General features: G+C 40.8%; 1 protein-coding gene and 1 pseudogene across 1 annotated transcript in view; both read right to left on the reverse strand.

The window, feature by feature from the left end:
- The window catches only part of MTM1 (myotubularin 1), a 90,746-nt gene that overhangs the window by 26,358 nt on the left and 50,116 nt on the right, over positions 1-14,272 (reverse strand). The window contains exon 7 of the mRNA XM_039867590.1: positions 1,224-1,307. Within this exon, the coding sequence (XP_039723524.1) occupies positions 1,224-1,307 (84 nt within the window). The remainder of the gene's footprint in view (positions 1-1,223; positions 1,308-14,272) is intronic.
- LOC120606398 (uncharacterized) lies at positions 6,282-6,400 on the reverse strand (annotated as a pseudogene).

A 14,272-nucleotide genomic window follows, 5' to 3' on the forward strand; every position in this document is an offset into this window, starting at 1 on the left:
CTCTATTTTCACCCAGTCCCCCAACCCCACTCCTGTCTGGCAACCATCAGTTTGTTCTCTGTATCTATGAGTCTGTTTCTGTTTATTTTCTCTGTTTATTTGTTCTTTACATTCTATATATAAGTGAGATTACATGGTATTTGTCTTTCTCTGACTTATTTCACTTAGCCAAATAATACCCTCTAGGTCTATCCATGCAGTTGCAAGTGCTAATACTTCATTCTCTTTTATGGCTGAGTAATATTCCATTGTGTATATGTACCACCTCTTCTTTATCCAATTGCCTACTGATGGGCACTTAGGTTGCTTCCATATCTTGGCTACTGTAAATAGCACTGCAGTGAACATAGGGGAGCCTATATCCTTTCGAATTAGTGTTTTCAATTTTTTCAAATAAATACCCAGATGTGGAATTGCTGGGTCATAAGGTAGTTCGATTTTTAATTCTGTGAAGAACCTCCAAACTGTTTTCCATAGTGTTATTGCCTTTCACATAACGCAGCTGGGCTTGATTTGATTCTCAAAACTCATTCGATGAAATTTCCCAATTATTTTAAGAGCTTTGCAGAATGACAATTCTGAAAAATTCTATCACAAAACTTCTAGCTGTCCTGTAGAGTGGCTTATACCAGAGGTCAAATTGTGGCTCTTGTTGCATAGGATCTCCTTCACAAACATGCCACGAGAGACCTTTGTCCCTGAACAGCAACGTTATTCCAAGATTCTTACCTTTATTATAGTAAATAAATGTGTATGTAAGTGATGTTTACATAAGAGAGCAGCAGTAATACACATTAATCAAAGTTTTCTTGGAAAAGACATTAGTACAGGAAAATGGCTCTAATTCATTTGAATCTGCACATCGGAATACATATAATTGAAATCTAAAACTGTCAGTAACGGTTAAGCTCTCAAGTATATAAATATATAGCAACATCGACTCCTAAATAGGAAGCTACAGAAATTTGGTTTTTCTAGACTCCAAGTTTTCCTTCATTTCATGAACAACAGATAACTGACATTCTTCGTGTAGGGAAAGGCAATAGAAGCCTTAAATGCAGCTTGAATATGACTATGGAATAACAGAATAAGCTAGATTATATCACTGTCATTAAAAACATAGTTAGCAAAGATGTTATTGAATCTCAAAGAGCATGACCAGTGATTTACTGTCACCATGCGTGTTTCAGATTCACCACATGCCACAGTACCTACTGGCTCACCTGCCTTCTGTATTCTTCAAATGGATTATAAACCATCCATCCATCCACGTTAAACTTTTCTTCATTTAAAAATGCAAATATTGGCTAGAAAAGGAAAAAAAGAATTTAAAGTTCAGTGTGAGGAAACAGTCTACTAATATTACATCCCTTGATTTTTCACCAGATTTGCCTACCATGAAAAATCACGACCAAATCTGAGACTTTTAACAAAGAAATAACTAAAAAATTCAGACTAGACTTATGCCACCTTCTATCTTCACTAATTACTTTTGAGACCTCAATTTTCAATAGGTACAAACATCTCTTCTCATTAGTTTTTTTTTTTTTTTTAATGATGTTCCACGAAAATCAGAACAATGACATGTTTATTAAAAAAGAGACAGGACATTAGGGAAATTCTTAACTGTTCTCTGTGAATTCTGAATCAATGCCCTGATGTCTGTGAATTGACAGGATTCTGACCTCTCATCTCTTTTGTATCTATGGTCACCCTCGAGGAGGCCATACTGATGAGTCTCATGGCTTCGAACACCATCCACACTACAGTGATTCCTACGTATCTATCGCTCTCCAGGCCCCACACTGATCCCCAGACTTAGCTATTCAAGTGCCCACTCCACAACCCCAGATTGCCTAAGAGGCATCCAAAGCCAAACTCTTGACTGCCTCTACTGAATCCTGCTCCTCCCACAGCCTTCCCATTTCAGCAGATGACAGCCCCATCCTAGTTGAGCCAAAAGCCTTGGCATTAGCCTCATCACCTCACTGCTACCACCCCGGTTTCAGCTTCCACCATTGTCCACTTGGATCATTATAATAACCTAACCGGTTGCCCACTTTCATCTTTACCTCCAAAGTCAGAGTAATAGTTGGCTTTCTATCTCACTTGGAGTAAAAGTAGAAGTCCTTTCAATAGCCTATGTGGCTGCCCACCACCTGGCCACAGCCCCTGACACATCTCTGCTCTCTCCCTTGCTCACTCCACTCTAAGTCACGCTGGCCTCCAGGGCTGCTCCCCAAAACCACCAAGCACATATCAACCTCTAGGCCTTTGCATCCGCTATTCCAGCTGTCTGAAATGCTTTTCCCTCATGGCTTCCACCCTACTTTTTTCATATCTCTGCTCAAAAGTCATCTTAACCAATGAGACTTTCTCTGACACCATGTAGAAAAACAACATGCTACCTCCACTACTGCACACCTGCTATTTTCCTCCCCATGTGACTTCCCCCTATCGCTTATGACCATTTGACACACTACGTATTTCTTTATTTATTGCTGAACCTCCACCGGCCCCTCCCCTAGAACATGGGCTCCATGAACGCAGACGCTTGTTGTATTCACATCCTGTAACCCCAGTAACTAAAACAGCATCAAGCCCATAGTAGGCAGAATACATATTTGTTGACTGAATGAAAATGTGAAGCCTTATGCAGCCCCTGCACAACCGCTTTCTCTGGAGGTGCCATGTCTGGGCACTTTTCCTCTAGGCATCTTCCTTCCCACCCATTTTCCTCTGTTATCAGCCTATGACTCTGAATGTCAGTGTTCCCTCCCCTACATTACAGAGCATTTCAGGAAAAGCATTACTTAGCAGCAACAGCGTTCTGTCTTTAAGGGGCAAGAGGTTTAGGGTAAACACTAATCAAGAACACGCTCTGTGGCCTGTCCTCTTTCCAAAGCACATGCCACCCTCAGCAGGTCTCAGCTCTGGGAGTGGTAAGCCTAAATGCTGCGTATTCTGTGACAGACAGCATGCCAATCACACGTTGGTAATGACACTGACCTAGCTAACCAATTTGTTAAAGCTGTTAGCCTGATATTGAATCCACAGCAATACTTCATTATTCAGTACCACTGGGGAAAACAAATGATTTCTGTTAACTAAAGTTTAAGTCAAAGACAGAGGGACTTTTAGTGAAAATGGCACTAAAATGTATGAACTTCTTTATTCATAAACGGAATCTATAGAACACATCTAAGCATTCTCTTGGTGACATCTGAGCACCAGATACTACACCTGTCAGTATGTGGTACAGGTAAACGCTCAATATTGCTGAATGCTGTGCTGTTGACAGAGATGACAGATGGTTTGAGACATAAGGCTGTACTGTCACTTTAGAAGAAAATTTAGAATCTGCTTTCTTAAAATAAGTTCCTGATCTCAACATGGTTTTTGTTTTTGGTTTGTTTTAAGTTATTTCCATCTTTCTCATGAAGCTCAAGCGAATACACTGGCCTTTTAAAAACAAAAAATAAAATTGCTAACTCAAAGTCCAGATAAAGCTCTTGTCAGAAAAATAATCATGTGTATTAATGCTATCCGTGTCCTTTGAGCTGACAGCAGTGTTTTCAATATAACTTACTATTTCTCCATCACTAATAAGAAAGCAACTTTTTTGCTTCAAATATGCTCTTGTATCTTACATTAAAATTACTGATAAGCGTAATATAAGTTTACTAGACTGTTATCACCAGAAGGTGAAAGCTATATAGCCCAAACCAAAATTATTTCCAGTTTAATATGTTTGATTTAGGAGAACTCTGAATACAAGTAATATTTTTTAAAACTGTCATTGATATGAGAATGATACAATGTTCTCGTGGTAGTGACATATCGGTGCCCTTTCTTATGAAATCATTCTGGAATCATACTTTCCATTCTGAATGACGTCCAGATGTATAGGATGAGTCAAAGACTTGGCATCCTTTACCCCTGAAAAACGCCTATGAGAACTCTATGACGGAAATGGCTCCTAAGCTACCTTTGATCCTAAGAGCCAAACTTGGACTTCAATTATTTCAGGAAAATTTATGAATCACACGACAAACAGCCAGATATTTCTTCTCATGAAATACACAGCAACACATGTAATATTGAAGTGGAAGTTAAGGTAGGAAAAGATCAGGTACTTAAGTCGATATTTTTAACCACCCACATGAAGCAACTTACAACCACAAGAAAACATATTTTTAAAAAAGCATTACTTGTTAGGGTTCATATTTTATTTTTCTTTAAAAATTAAGTTGTCCATAAACTAATTGGTTTCATCAAAGCAAACATTCTAAAAGTACCAGAATTTTTAAAAGTTGAATATACCAGATATTTTAATTTTTACTTTCTCCCTTAAAGATTCAGATAAGAGAACAAAGCAAGAACTTTAAAACACAAGCTCTCCAACAGCAATATAAGGATGGATTATTTTAAAAGAAGTAAAAACTACTAAGTGTTAGAGCAAGGATAACAAACCCCATTCATCTGCACCTCATTATTTAAAAGCACACAATTCTCTACAAGTGGAAACTTGTTACAAGCCTAATTAAAGGTCCTGTCTGAAAACTGTTAAAACCTAAAGTTAATGGATTATATGTCTCAAGGTTTTGAACTATCATTTATTTTCTCCTGTAGATAATACATTTTTAAGGCTTTGGCTCTCTTAGTGCTGTATTAGCGGGTTGACATTCCCACAGTTGTCCCTACCTGTAAGCCTGGGTCAGTTTGGGTCAACCCTCTCTCTGGGGAATCGAAACCCCATGGACAGAACCGGTTCTACAGAACCTCCCTTTAAGGAGGCCGGAGCAGGGAGCCGGGTTAGCGAGACGGGAAATGAGTCCGCCCCACGAGCCCGCCGGCACCCGCTTGGTTCCACGGCCTGCGGGCGACTCGGGAGTGACTCGGGCCCACTGCGCGGGGCCTCAGAGCAGACACGTGCTCTGGCGAACGCGGCCTTCCGGTCAGCGCCGCGCGAAGGGCCCCCGCGGCCTTCTTCTAGGGCCCGGTCCCTCGCCGGGCTCTGCCCCGGGATCGGGGGCTGGGGGGGACTCTCCCGGGGTGCCAGTCAGCGCCCGTGCCCCTCGCCCCCACTGAGCCAGAATCTCTGGGGGTCGGTCGACCGGATCCCGAAGGGCCACGTGGAATGTGTCAGGACACGTAGGAAGCCGGCGTAAAGGTTCTGCGTGGTCAAGCGGTTTCGGGGCTGCTTGAATTTTTTTAAGTAATTTTGAAATAATTATAGGTTGACAAGAAGTTGAAAAAAAAAATGTACATGCAAGTCCCATGCACCCTTCACTCAGCCTCCCCAGTGCGAATGTCTTGCATAACTAGGGCACAATATCAAAACCAGGAAACTGACATCGGAAAATGTACCCTCTCAAGTGCTGACCCCTAGCTTCCAGTGAGTGTGTCTTCCTTTATTTGGCTCTATATATTAGTATTTGGGCGTTTCACCAATTCCTGCTAGTCAAGAGATGCCATGCATAGAGACTTTAAAAAAACAACAACAAAAAAAACAATCATGTGCATTTTTCCAGTATTAAAAATAGCACAATGTAACATTTGAAAAATCTTAAAGGACAAAGTTGAGATAAAAATCTCCAATTTCACACTAGGGCTAAAAACAGCTGTGACAAGGAGCATATAACTCGTCTTTTCGATTTAGCTACATTTATCACTGTTATGTCTTCTGCAGGGAAAATATGAAATGACAACAGATTTTTGCTTTTGTTTAATGAGCCATTATTTTAAAAGGCACCTATATAAAGATGTGCCGACTCATTTAAAATATATCTAGATTGGATTTATTTTCATTGAGTAGAATCTATAAATGGTAAGCAATCCATGAGTATCCTTCTTTGAGGGGGGAGGGCTGTCTGCCACTGAATTCGGATTCCTAGAACTCATGAGGCTTCCTCCCGGACAGCCTCTTCCCCTATAAAGACTTGCCATGTCATGTCTCGGAACTGGATGTTTGAGAGTCAGATTTACAGAACTTAAATATCATTCAAAAAGGAGATGGTTACAGAAGAAAACCATTTTCATAGTATTCAGGACAATTGATAAGCTATGTAGATTTAACAGTGCTTTCGAATGACGTTGCTACCACGCGATGGCATGGTCATTGATGGACAAGAATTTTAGGAGGAGCAGATCCTTGTTATGTAGCAAATAAACTACAACTTTGAATACCTAGCCTTAAAAATTTAGGAGACTGCTCACTAACTACTTCATTTGTGATAGACTTTGTAATGTTTGAACAGGATTTTTTTTTTTATTTTTAACGCCTACAGCACTTAGTATTCCAAGGTGGTATCCCATCCAAGTACTAACCAGGTCTGACCCTGCTTAGCTTCTGAGATAAGATGAGATCAGGCACGTTCAGGGTGACATGGCTGTAGATTTGAACAGGAATTTGGTTTCTGAAACTGAAGATGTTTGTTTGCCTTTTTAAAAAGTTTCAATCTACCATGTAAGGCTGCGACAATGTAAAACTACCCCATTTTCAGTTTTAGATTACACTTAAGAAACGAGACCCCATCATGTTAAAGAAAGGAAGGAAGGAAGGAAGGAAGGAAGGAAGGAAGGAAGGAAGGAAGGAAGGAAGGAAGGAAGGAAAGAAGGAAGAAAAGAAAAAGCTTTCATTAAAGTTAGAGGAAAAAAAGTCTAAAATGTAAAAGAAGAGTCACAGGAGGTAAAGTTGGCAAAGTTTATAATTCCAAGTAACATCTTCATGCTAGACAGTGATTTCCGCCTATTTCACATGACCTGACTCAGTAAGTTCATTCAAATAACTGCAGCAAAAGTAATTTAATCCAAAAATAGGACGAAAGTTTCATAGGTTAAAAACAGCTAGCACATAAATTACCATTTATATTTTTATGTAAATAATTTTCCAAGTCCTATTTCTACCATTTTCCCTGGAGAAAATGGTTTAATAGTCCTTTAATATCACCACTACCTTCACATATAAATGTACATATTCATTTATTCAGGAAAGGACCACAAAAGTACATTTAAAATGTCATTTGAAACCACTTCAGAACAAATGGTTCCTTACTACCTGTCTACAATCATAATCATTTAAGATTGACATTTCTCAGGATTTGACCACTATCTCTTCCCACTGTAATTTTATCTCCTGGCAATTTTGCCCACATTTATGAAAATAACGATTGTCATATCCAGACCTACCAAATAAACTTCTCCCCAAGCCAGAGCTCCAGGTCTTTGTAGCCACCTGCCTCCTAGATATCTATATGTATACCCAGTTGTCCCCAAGACAGTTGTGACGGCATGCCCAAAATGGGATTCACGACCTCTTCCTCACTCCCCTCCTACATTCCCCATGTCAGCCACTGGTCCCACCATCAACCTGATTATCCAGGCTAGATTCTTCCCTATCATAATATCCCCCTCATAACTATATTCATTCGATCAATCAATTGTACTGATCTTACCTGCTAGATCTTTCTCAAGTCCATTCCCTCCTGTCCATTGCCCTATTTCAAGCCCTCATCGTCATACACCTAGGTGATCAAACCATCCTCCGAAATGTTCTCCTGCCCGACTCTATCCACTCCGCATGCTGTAGCACAAGCAATCGTTTTGAAATAGAAACTGAATCATGCCACTTTCTTTCTTAAAACCCCCTCAACTTCAGATAAAAAGCAAAACTCCTTGGTGGGGCATGTTAGGCTCTGCAGGCTTCGACCCAGCTTTCCCCTTCAGCACCATCTCTCACTGCTATACCTACATACACACCAACTCCAGACACCAACCCGCATTCGGGTCCAGCCTGTGTCTGGCCAACACTCCTCATCTTTCAGGATTTGCCTCCTCTAGGAAGCATTCCTTGACACCCACCCCCTTAGTTTCCACTCCCTTGAAATCCTACCCATATGCATCTGTATCATATGCATCTCTCTGTCCACATCACCCAGGGAAACTGTGCTCCTTGGGTACAGGGAGTGGTATTGGCTCCCTGTGCCTTGCCATGAGGTAGGCATTCTGTAAACGTCTATTGAGCAAAAATAGGGAAGAAGGGAATGAAAAAGAAGCGAGGAGAGGCTGGACCTCTCAGACATTACAGCTTATAAAGCCTCAGCAGTTAACAGAGAGTGTTACTGGTGAGTGAAGAGTGACTGATGCAAGAAAAGAAACTTTCAGAAATAAAACCAATTACAAATCGGTCAACAAATGGAGTCGCAACAACAGGGGATGAAAGTGTTGGATCCATACCTTACACGGTAAGCCCAAATAAATCCCGAGTTTGAGCAAATATTTAAATCTTCGAAAAGAAATTACAGTATTAGAGAAATGTGGGATAATTCTTTTATAGCTCTGAGTGGGGAAGACCTTCCTACCTGGGATGTAAAACCCAGACGTTATTTTTAAAAAGTGTGCAGACAAGAGCTAGCTACCCTAGCAGGTCTGAGACTGTTCAAGTTCAAAAGGCCTGCTTGCATGGTTGACCCTTGGCTGGCCTCTGGGGACCTGGATTTTGGGAGAGTTCTCACCATTCCCTAACTGGTGAGAGTGGTTTACGGTGCTAAACTGTATTTTATGCTGAAGCCCTGCTTTCTTTCTGGAAGTCTGGAATTTCGGTACGTGGTAGTCAGAGGCTGCCTAAGTGACCATCCCCCAATAAAAACCCTGGGCACTTAGTGTTGTCGCAATTCGTTGCTGGGGCAATTAAGTGCATCCTGCGACACTCCACTGGGACAGGACCCTGGAAGCGCATGCCTGGTTCCCCTCAGACTGCACCGCATGTGACATTTCCTTTTGCTGCAATAAATCACACTTGTGAGTACGACTATATGCTGAGTCCTGTGAGTTCTCCTAACGAATTATCAAACCTGGGCTGGTCTTAGGGACACCTTACCATTATTGGGCAGGCCATCGCAGGGTAAGATGGAGCACGGCGCCAGCATACTCCACACAATAATAATAATAACACAATATCACACACACACACACACACACACACACATGCAAAACCCAAAAGAAAAAATGATAAATTCTCCCAAATAAATATTTTTAAAACTTCTTCATAGCAAAAGCAACCATAAGACAAGTCAAAAGGCATATGGGAAAAATATTTGCAACCTGTAAGTCAGTATCGCTACTACATAAAGAGTTCCTACAACTAACAAGAAAAAGGTCAAAATCCCAAAAGAAAAATGGGCAGAAGATACAGAGAACGCAAAAATAGAAATACTAATAGTTCAAACTAAAAGATATTCCATTTCAACCAAATAAGACAAGTAGAAAATAAAACTATGAATCTATATTTTCACCTATTAGCTTAGCAAAGATCAAAAAAGGAAAAAAAAATGAGAAAGCATACCGGGATCGTGTGATAGGCAGAGTAATGGCCTTCGAAGATGTTCATATCCTAATCGATGGGACCTGCATTATGTTACCATACATGGCAAAGAGGAACTAAGGTTGCAGATGGCATTAAGATTGCTAAGCAACTGACTCTGAGACAGGAGATTACTCTGATTTCTCAAGTGAGCCTAATGTAATCACAGAGGTCCTTCGAAGTGGAAGGGGGAGGCGGAAGAGTCAGAAGCAGAGGAGGAGATGTGGTGACGGAAGCAAAGTCAGAGTGACTGAATGAACTTGACCCACTCTTACTGGCTCTGAAGATGGAGGCAGAGGCCACAAGCCAAGGAACATAGTGGCCTCTAGAAGCTGGAAATGCAAAGAACAAATTCTCCCCTACAGTCCCCAGAAGAAACACAGTCCTGTGGATGCCCTGATTTTAGCCCAGTGAGACCCATTTTGGATTTCCTACCTCCAGGACTTCCATTTTTATAAGCCACTGAGTTTGTGGTGATTTGTTACAGCAGCTATAGAAACTAATATAGTTGGGAGGATGTCTGGAAACAGGCATTGTGACACTGTGTGTGGGAGCGAAAGCCAGTCCATCTCTCATGAAAGAGAATTTAGCAATATAATTCTACTTCTAAGAATTTATCCTACGATACATGTGAACCCATACAAAATGATGTATATGCAAGGTTATCCACTGTAGTAGTGTGTAGAAAAGCAAATGATTGGAAACAGTCTCAATATCCGTCAATAGAAGACTGAATAGATAAGTAGGGGGCAGTCAATGGAGCAGTCATAAATAGAAGGAAGAAGCCCACTCATTAGGCACTATCTACTGGAGAACTGGAAAACGGTATGTAAGTACCGAGATGCCTGCAGAGGTCTAAACTATCATTGGGTGGAAAGTAACAGGGTGAACACATCAGTTGTCTCTGAGGAGAGGAACGGGGTGGCTGAAGGGTACTAGGAGGGAGGAAGATGCTTTTATTGTACACCTGTCTTAGTTCAGGCTACTCTAACTAAAGATACCACAGACTGGGTAGTTTAAAACGGCAAGCATTTATTTCTCACAGTTCTAGAAGCCAGAAGTCCTAGATCAGAATGCCAGCATGGTAGCATCCTGGGGAGGGCCTGCTTCCCAGTCGGCAGAGGGCAGCCTTTTTGCCAAACCTCGGACGGTGGAGAGAGTGAGCTCTTCCATGAGGGCACTTCCTCGTCTTATAAAATGGTACTAATCCCATCATGGGCTCAAGGCCATGACCTAATCACCTCCCAAAGGCCCCTCTTTCAAATACCATGACACTGAAGATTGGGGCTCCAACATATGATTTTGGGGAGACATTCAGACGTTCAGTCTATGACGATACCTTTTTATCCTTCTTGAATTTTCAATCACGGGCATATACTAGCTCTTTTAAAATTTTTAAAGCAAATGCTTGTTGAATAAGTGACCTTTCTAAAGAGCAGAATATTCTTATTGATGACTTGGTTGCTGCTAGTTCCTATTCATTCACTCTATTGATGTTAGCATATTCACTCAACAAACACCAAGGGCCAACAAAGTATCAGTGGAGAAAAAATTAGTAAGACACAGCCATTGTCTTTAAGGAGTCAGAAATTCTCAAAAGGAGAGAGATGAGGAGAAGACAATTATTGATCGTGTAAAGAGGAAAGTGGTAAATGCCATGAACGGTATACACAAAGCAGTATGGGGCTCCAGAGAAGGCCAAGGTTACTTCTGGACAGATGGGCCTGGCAGGATAAGACGACTTTGGACATGATAACAATGATGATGATAAAAAGCCATAAACGGAAGCCAGACTCAGAGAATATGTGTACAGGAAGGGTAAAAAAAAAAAAAAAATGGAGACTGTTGGGAGGTGGGGCCGCGCTGTGAAGGAGACAGAGGTTCGCATTTACACTGACAGAGAGGCAAGAACCACTTAAGTTTCGGGGGCAAAGGAACGAGACCTTCAGTGCTACATCCTAGGAGGTCAATCTGACAGAAGGCACGTGTGTCAGTCGAAGTTATATAGTAGCTGAAGGGAAATATGAAGCTATGGATTTGGCAGTCACGCTCAGAAAGGCAATGCTGGTAGACGCGAGAGTGAGAGAGACTGCTGAGGGGGTAGTTTAGAGCAAGAAGGAGGCGGAGAATGGACTTTTCTAGAAAACACACAGTTCGACAGCAGAAGAAAGCAGAGAAACAAGAAAAGAAGCTAGAGAGGTAGGCGGGCTGGAAGATTTAGGTCTCAGGAACCACAGGAAGGGGTGTCTAGAAGCATGATGGTCTAGATGCCGTGAGACTTCCACTGAAAACGTCTAAAAATGCTGTTTAAAACAGAGACTTTTTTAAAAAAACGCACTAATGAAGGCTCCTCTATGTGCGAGGCATTGTGTTATGTATATTTACCTTCTCGCTTGATCTTTTTTAAAGGTGCATTTATTGGTTGCTCAAAGGTTTTTTGTTTCTTTGTTTGCATAGGTTCACTAAGTCTGTAAATAGAGTGTATAGGATATGTTTTTGTTTTGACTTTACGCTTACACTATTGACTCTTTCATCCAGCACACTCACTAGTCTTTTAGTGTATTATTTTGCTTGGCTTAGAACTTCTAGTATTCTATGGTGTCACCTATGAATGATGCTAAATTTCGTATTTTACTAAAAAGTTGTACTGCTTACGCCATCACTATGTCTTACTGCATTACTTAGAATTGCAAAAACAATGTCGACTAATAGCGGTAGTAGTCAAGTTGTTATTTTTTTCTGATCTTTTTGTTAATGTTCTAAAAGTTTCACTGTTAATTCTATTGTTTGCTGTTGTGTTCAATAGTCTTGATCACACTGAAAGTGTTCTTTAATCGTATTTTACATCAATTTTTTTTTTTAAATCAGAAATGGCTCTTTTACACTTTTAACTACTTCAATGTGTATTATTTCACTTTTCTTATTTCTAAAATTCTACATTATTATTTTCTTAATAAGACTTACCAGTAGTTTTATATTTTGTGTTTTTTTCTAAGAAACTTACCAGTTTTACTATTATTTATATTTTATGTGGTATTAACTTTGTCTTTTCTGTTGAATTAATTTCACCCTGTACTGATATTTACAAATTTTCCTCACATTTTCTTTTGATCCGTTTTGTTCTTTCCCCTTTTTAGTGTCTTAAATTTGACTTCATTTTCTTTTCAATTTTTGTTTCTTAACAGTAAAAGCATTTATGTCTACAAAAAATGTGCTAATGAGTTGGCTAGGGAGGAATAAACACTCAGAAGCCAGACAGTAACTGCTAACAGGAACGCAGACAGCAAGAGCAGTACATTGGCTTTTACCTTTCAAGAGAGTGGGAGTGGTAAGGAGTGGGACAATGAGCCTCTAAGTGAGCGCCTGCTGACGGGGTGCGGGCAGGCAGTGAACGTTCTGCTTCAGGGGATAGCCCAGCTGGGATCACAGCTCCACGAGATGGGGGAGAGGGGAGAAGAAGCGAGCAGGCCATCGTCACTGAGAGGCTGGGAGGGTGAGGGTAGGAGGGAGAGGGAGACAGACCGACAGACAGACACAGAGACAGCAAGAGAAGAGGGCCAAGTCTTAAAGGAAGCAGGAAGGGAGGAGATTTAGAAGCATGATTCGACCCTCAATTAGCCAAGTTTATTGTTTATTCAAGAAAAAAAGTCTGGCCAAAAAGAAAATAGAGAACTAAGACATACTTCAGTCCTAAGGCCACATCGAGGCTGAAAAGCAGGGGTGTGTGTGCATGTCTGTGTGTGTGTAAGTGAGCGCACGGTGTTGCTTATTATTTCAATACTCATCTGAAAATGAGCTATTCTCTTTTATCTATTAATTCTGTAATTGGCCTACAAGGTAAGAGACCACTACATTTCAGTCTGATTTAAAATCTCAAAGCCATTTATAAAAATGTCCCCATTTCTGAACTAAAAAAGGAAGGCACAGGGAGAAGTACCCTCTGTACTTAATTCTCTACTTGTAGAATCGCATGTACTATTCATTGAAATGATCAAAAAAGATGCACACTTCCTTAACCCACTTTACTGTCATTTTTATGTAATTATTGTAAAAAGCAAGCAGAAGTGGAGCAGAAGGAGAGAAGACACGAGGTGGAAATGGTACAGCGCTTAAGCCGTACGACGAGGTCTGATGTGGTTCACTAAAGCTAGGCAAAAAGAAATAAGCAAAAGGCTGTGAAAACCAAAGGCAGCAGTAACCAACACCTGCGAATGGAGACGGGCACTGCGCTCAAAGGTGCAGCTGTTCTGAAGACACTGCTCCCAGCCTCTGCATATAAATCGCTCTGCCATCGGTCACGGAAGGCTGCTAGTCTCCACAGAAAAAGCCTTGCAACCCAGTTGCTTCTCTCTTGAAATCAGAGCCGGCTAGTCTTCTCTCCTGTCCCTATTTCTGCCACCCATAAGGTGGTCAAATTCAGTAAAACGACAACAAAATAAAAACGCCCAAAAACTCTGCGGCTACATGACTGCTAATCACCTCATAGAATAACAAGTAGGAGATCCTGCAATGCTGAAGAGCTTAATCTAGAACGGCACAGAAAACTGCAAAGTGCTGGAACACAAATCTCAATGAGCCATGCTACCCTGAAAGCAGCAGGTCTGCTCAGGGTCAAAAGATGAAAAAAAAAATTGGAAAATAGTGTCTGAAGAATTCTGTTTACATATCACTGCTGCCCATATTTCACACTTGTAGTTAAGATGCTTTCTGGACGTGATACTTTGAAATTTAAGAGTTTCAACTAATCCTTTATCAAGGTACAACCAATGGTTTGTTAATAAGGTTATTGACCTTTATCAATATAGCATCTTTCTTTTAAAAGGGCCTAAAGTGTCCCACATATAATCACAATTAGTTTATTAATATTCCTGGGAAAAAAGTGTGTTGGGAAACACACTTTATTCTTCG

The sequence above is a fragment of the Pteropus medius genome, unplaced genomic scaffold (genome assembly GCF_902729225.1).
Source record: "Pteropus medius unplaced genomic scaffold, Ma_sr-lr_union100, whole genome shotgun sequence".
In the NCBI taxonomy this organism is placed as follows: Eukaryota; Metazoa; Chordata; class Mammalia; order Chiroptera; family Pteropodidae; genus Pteropus; species Pteropus medius.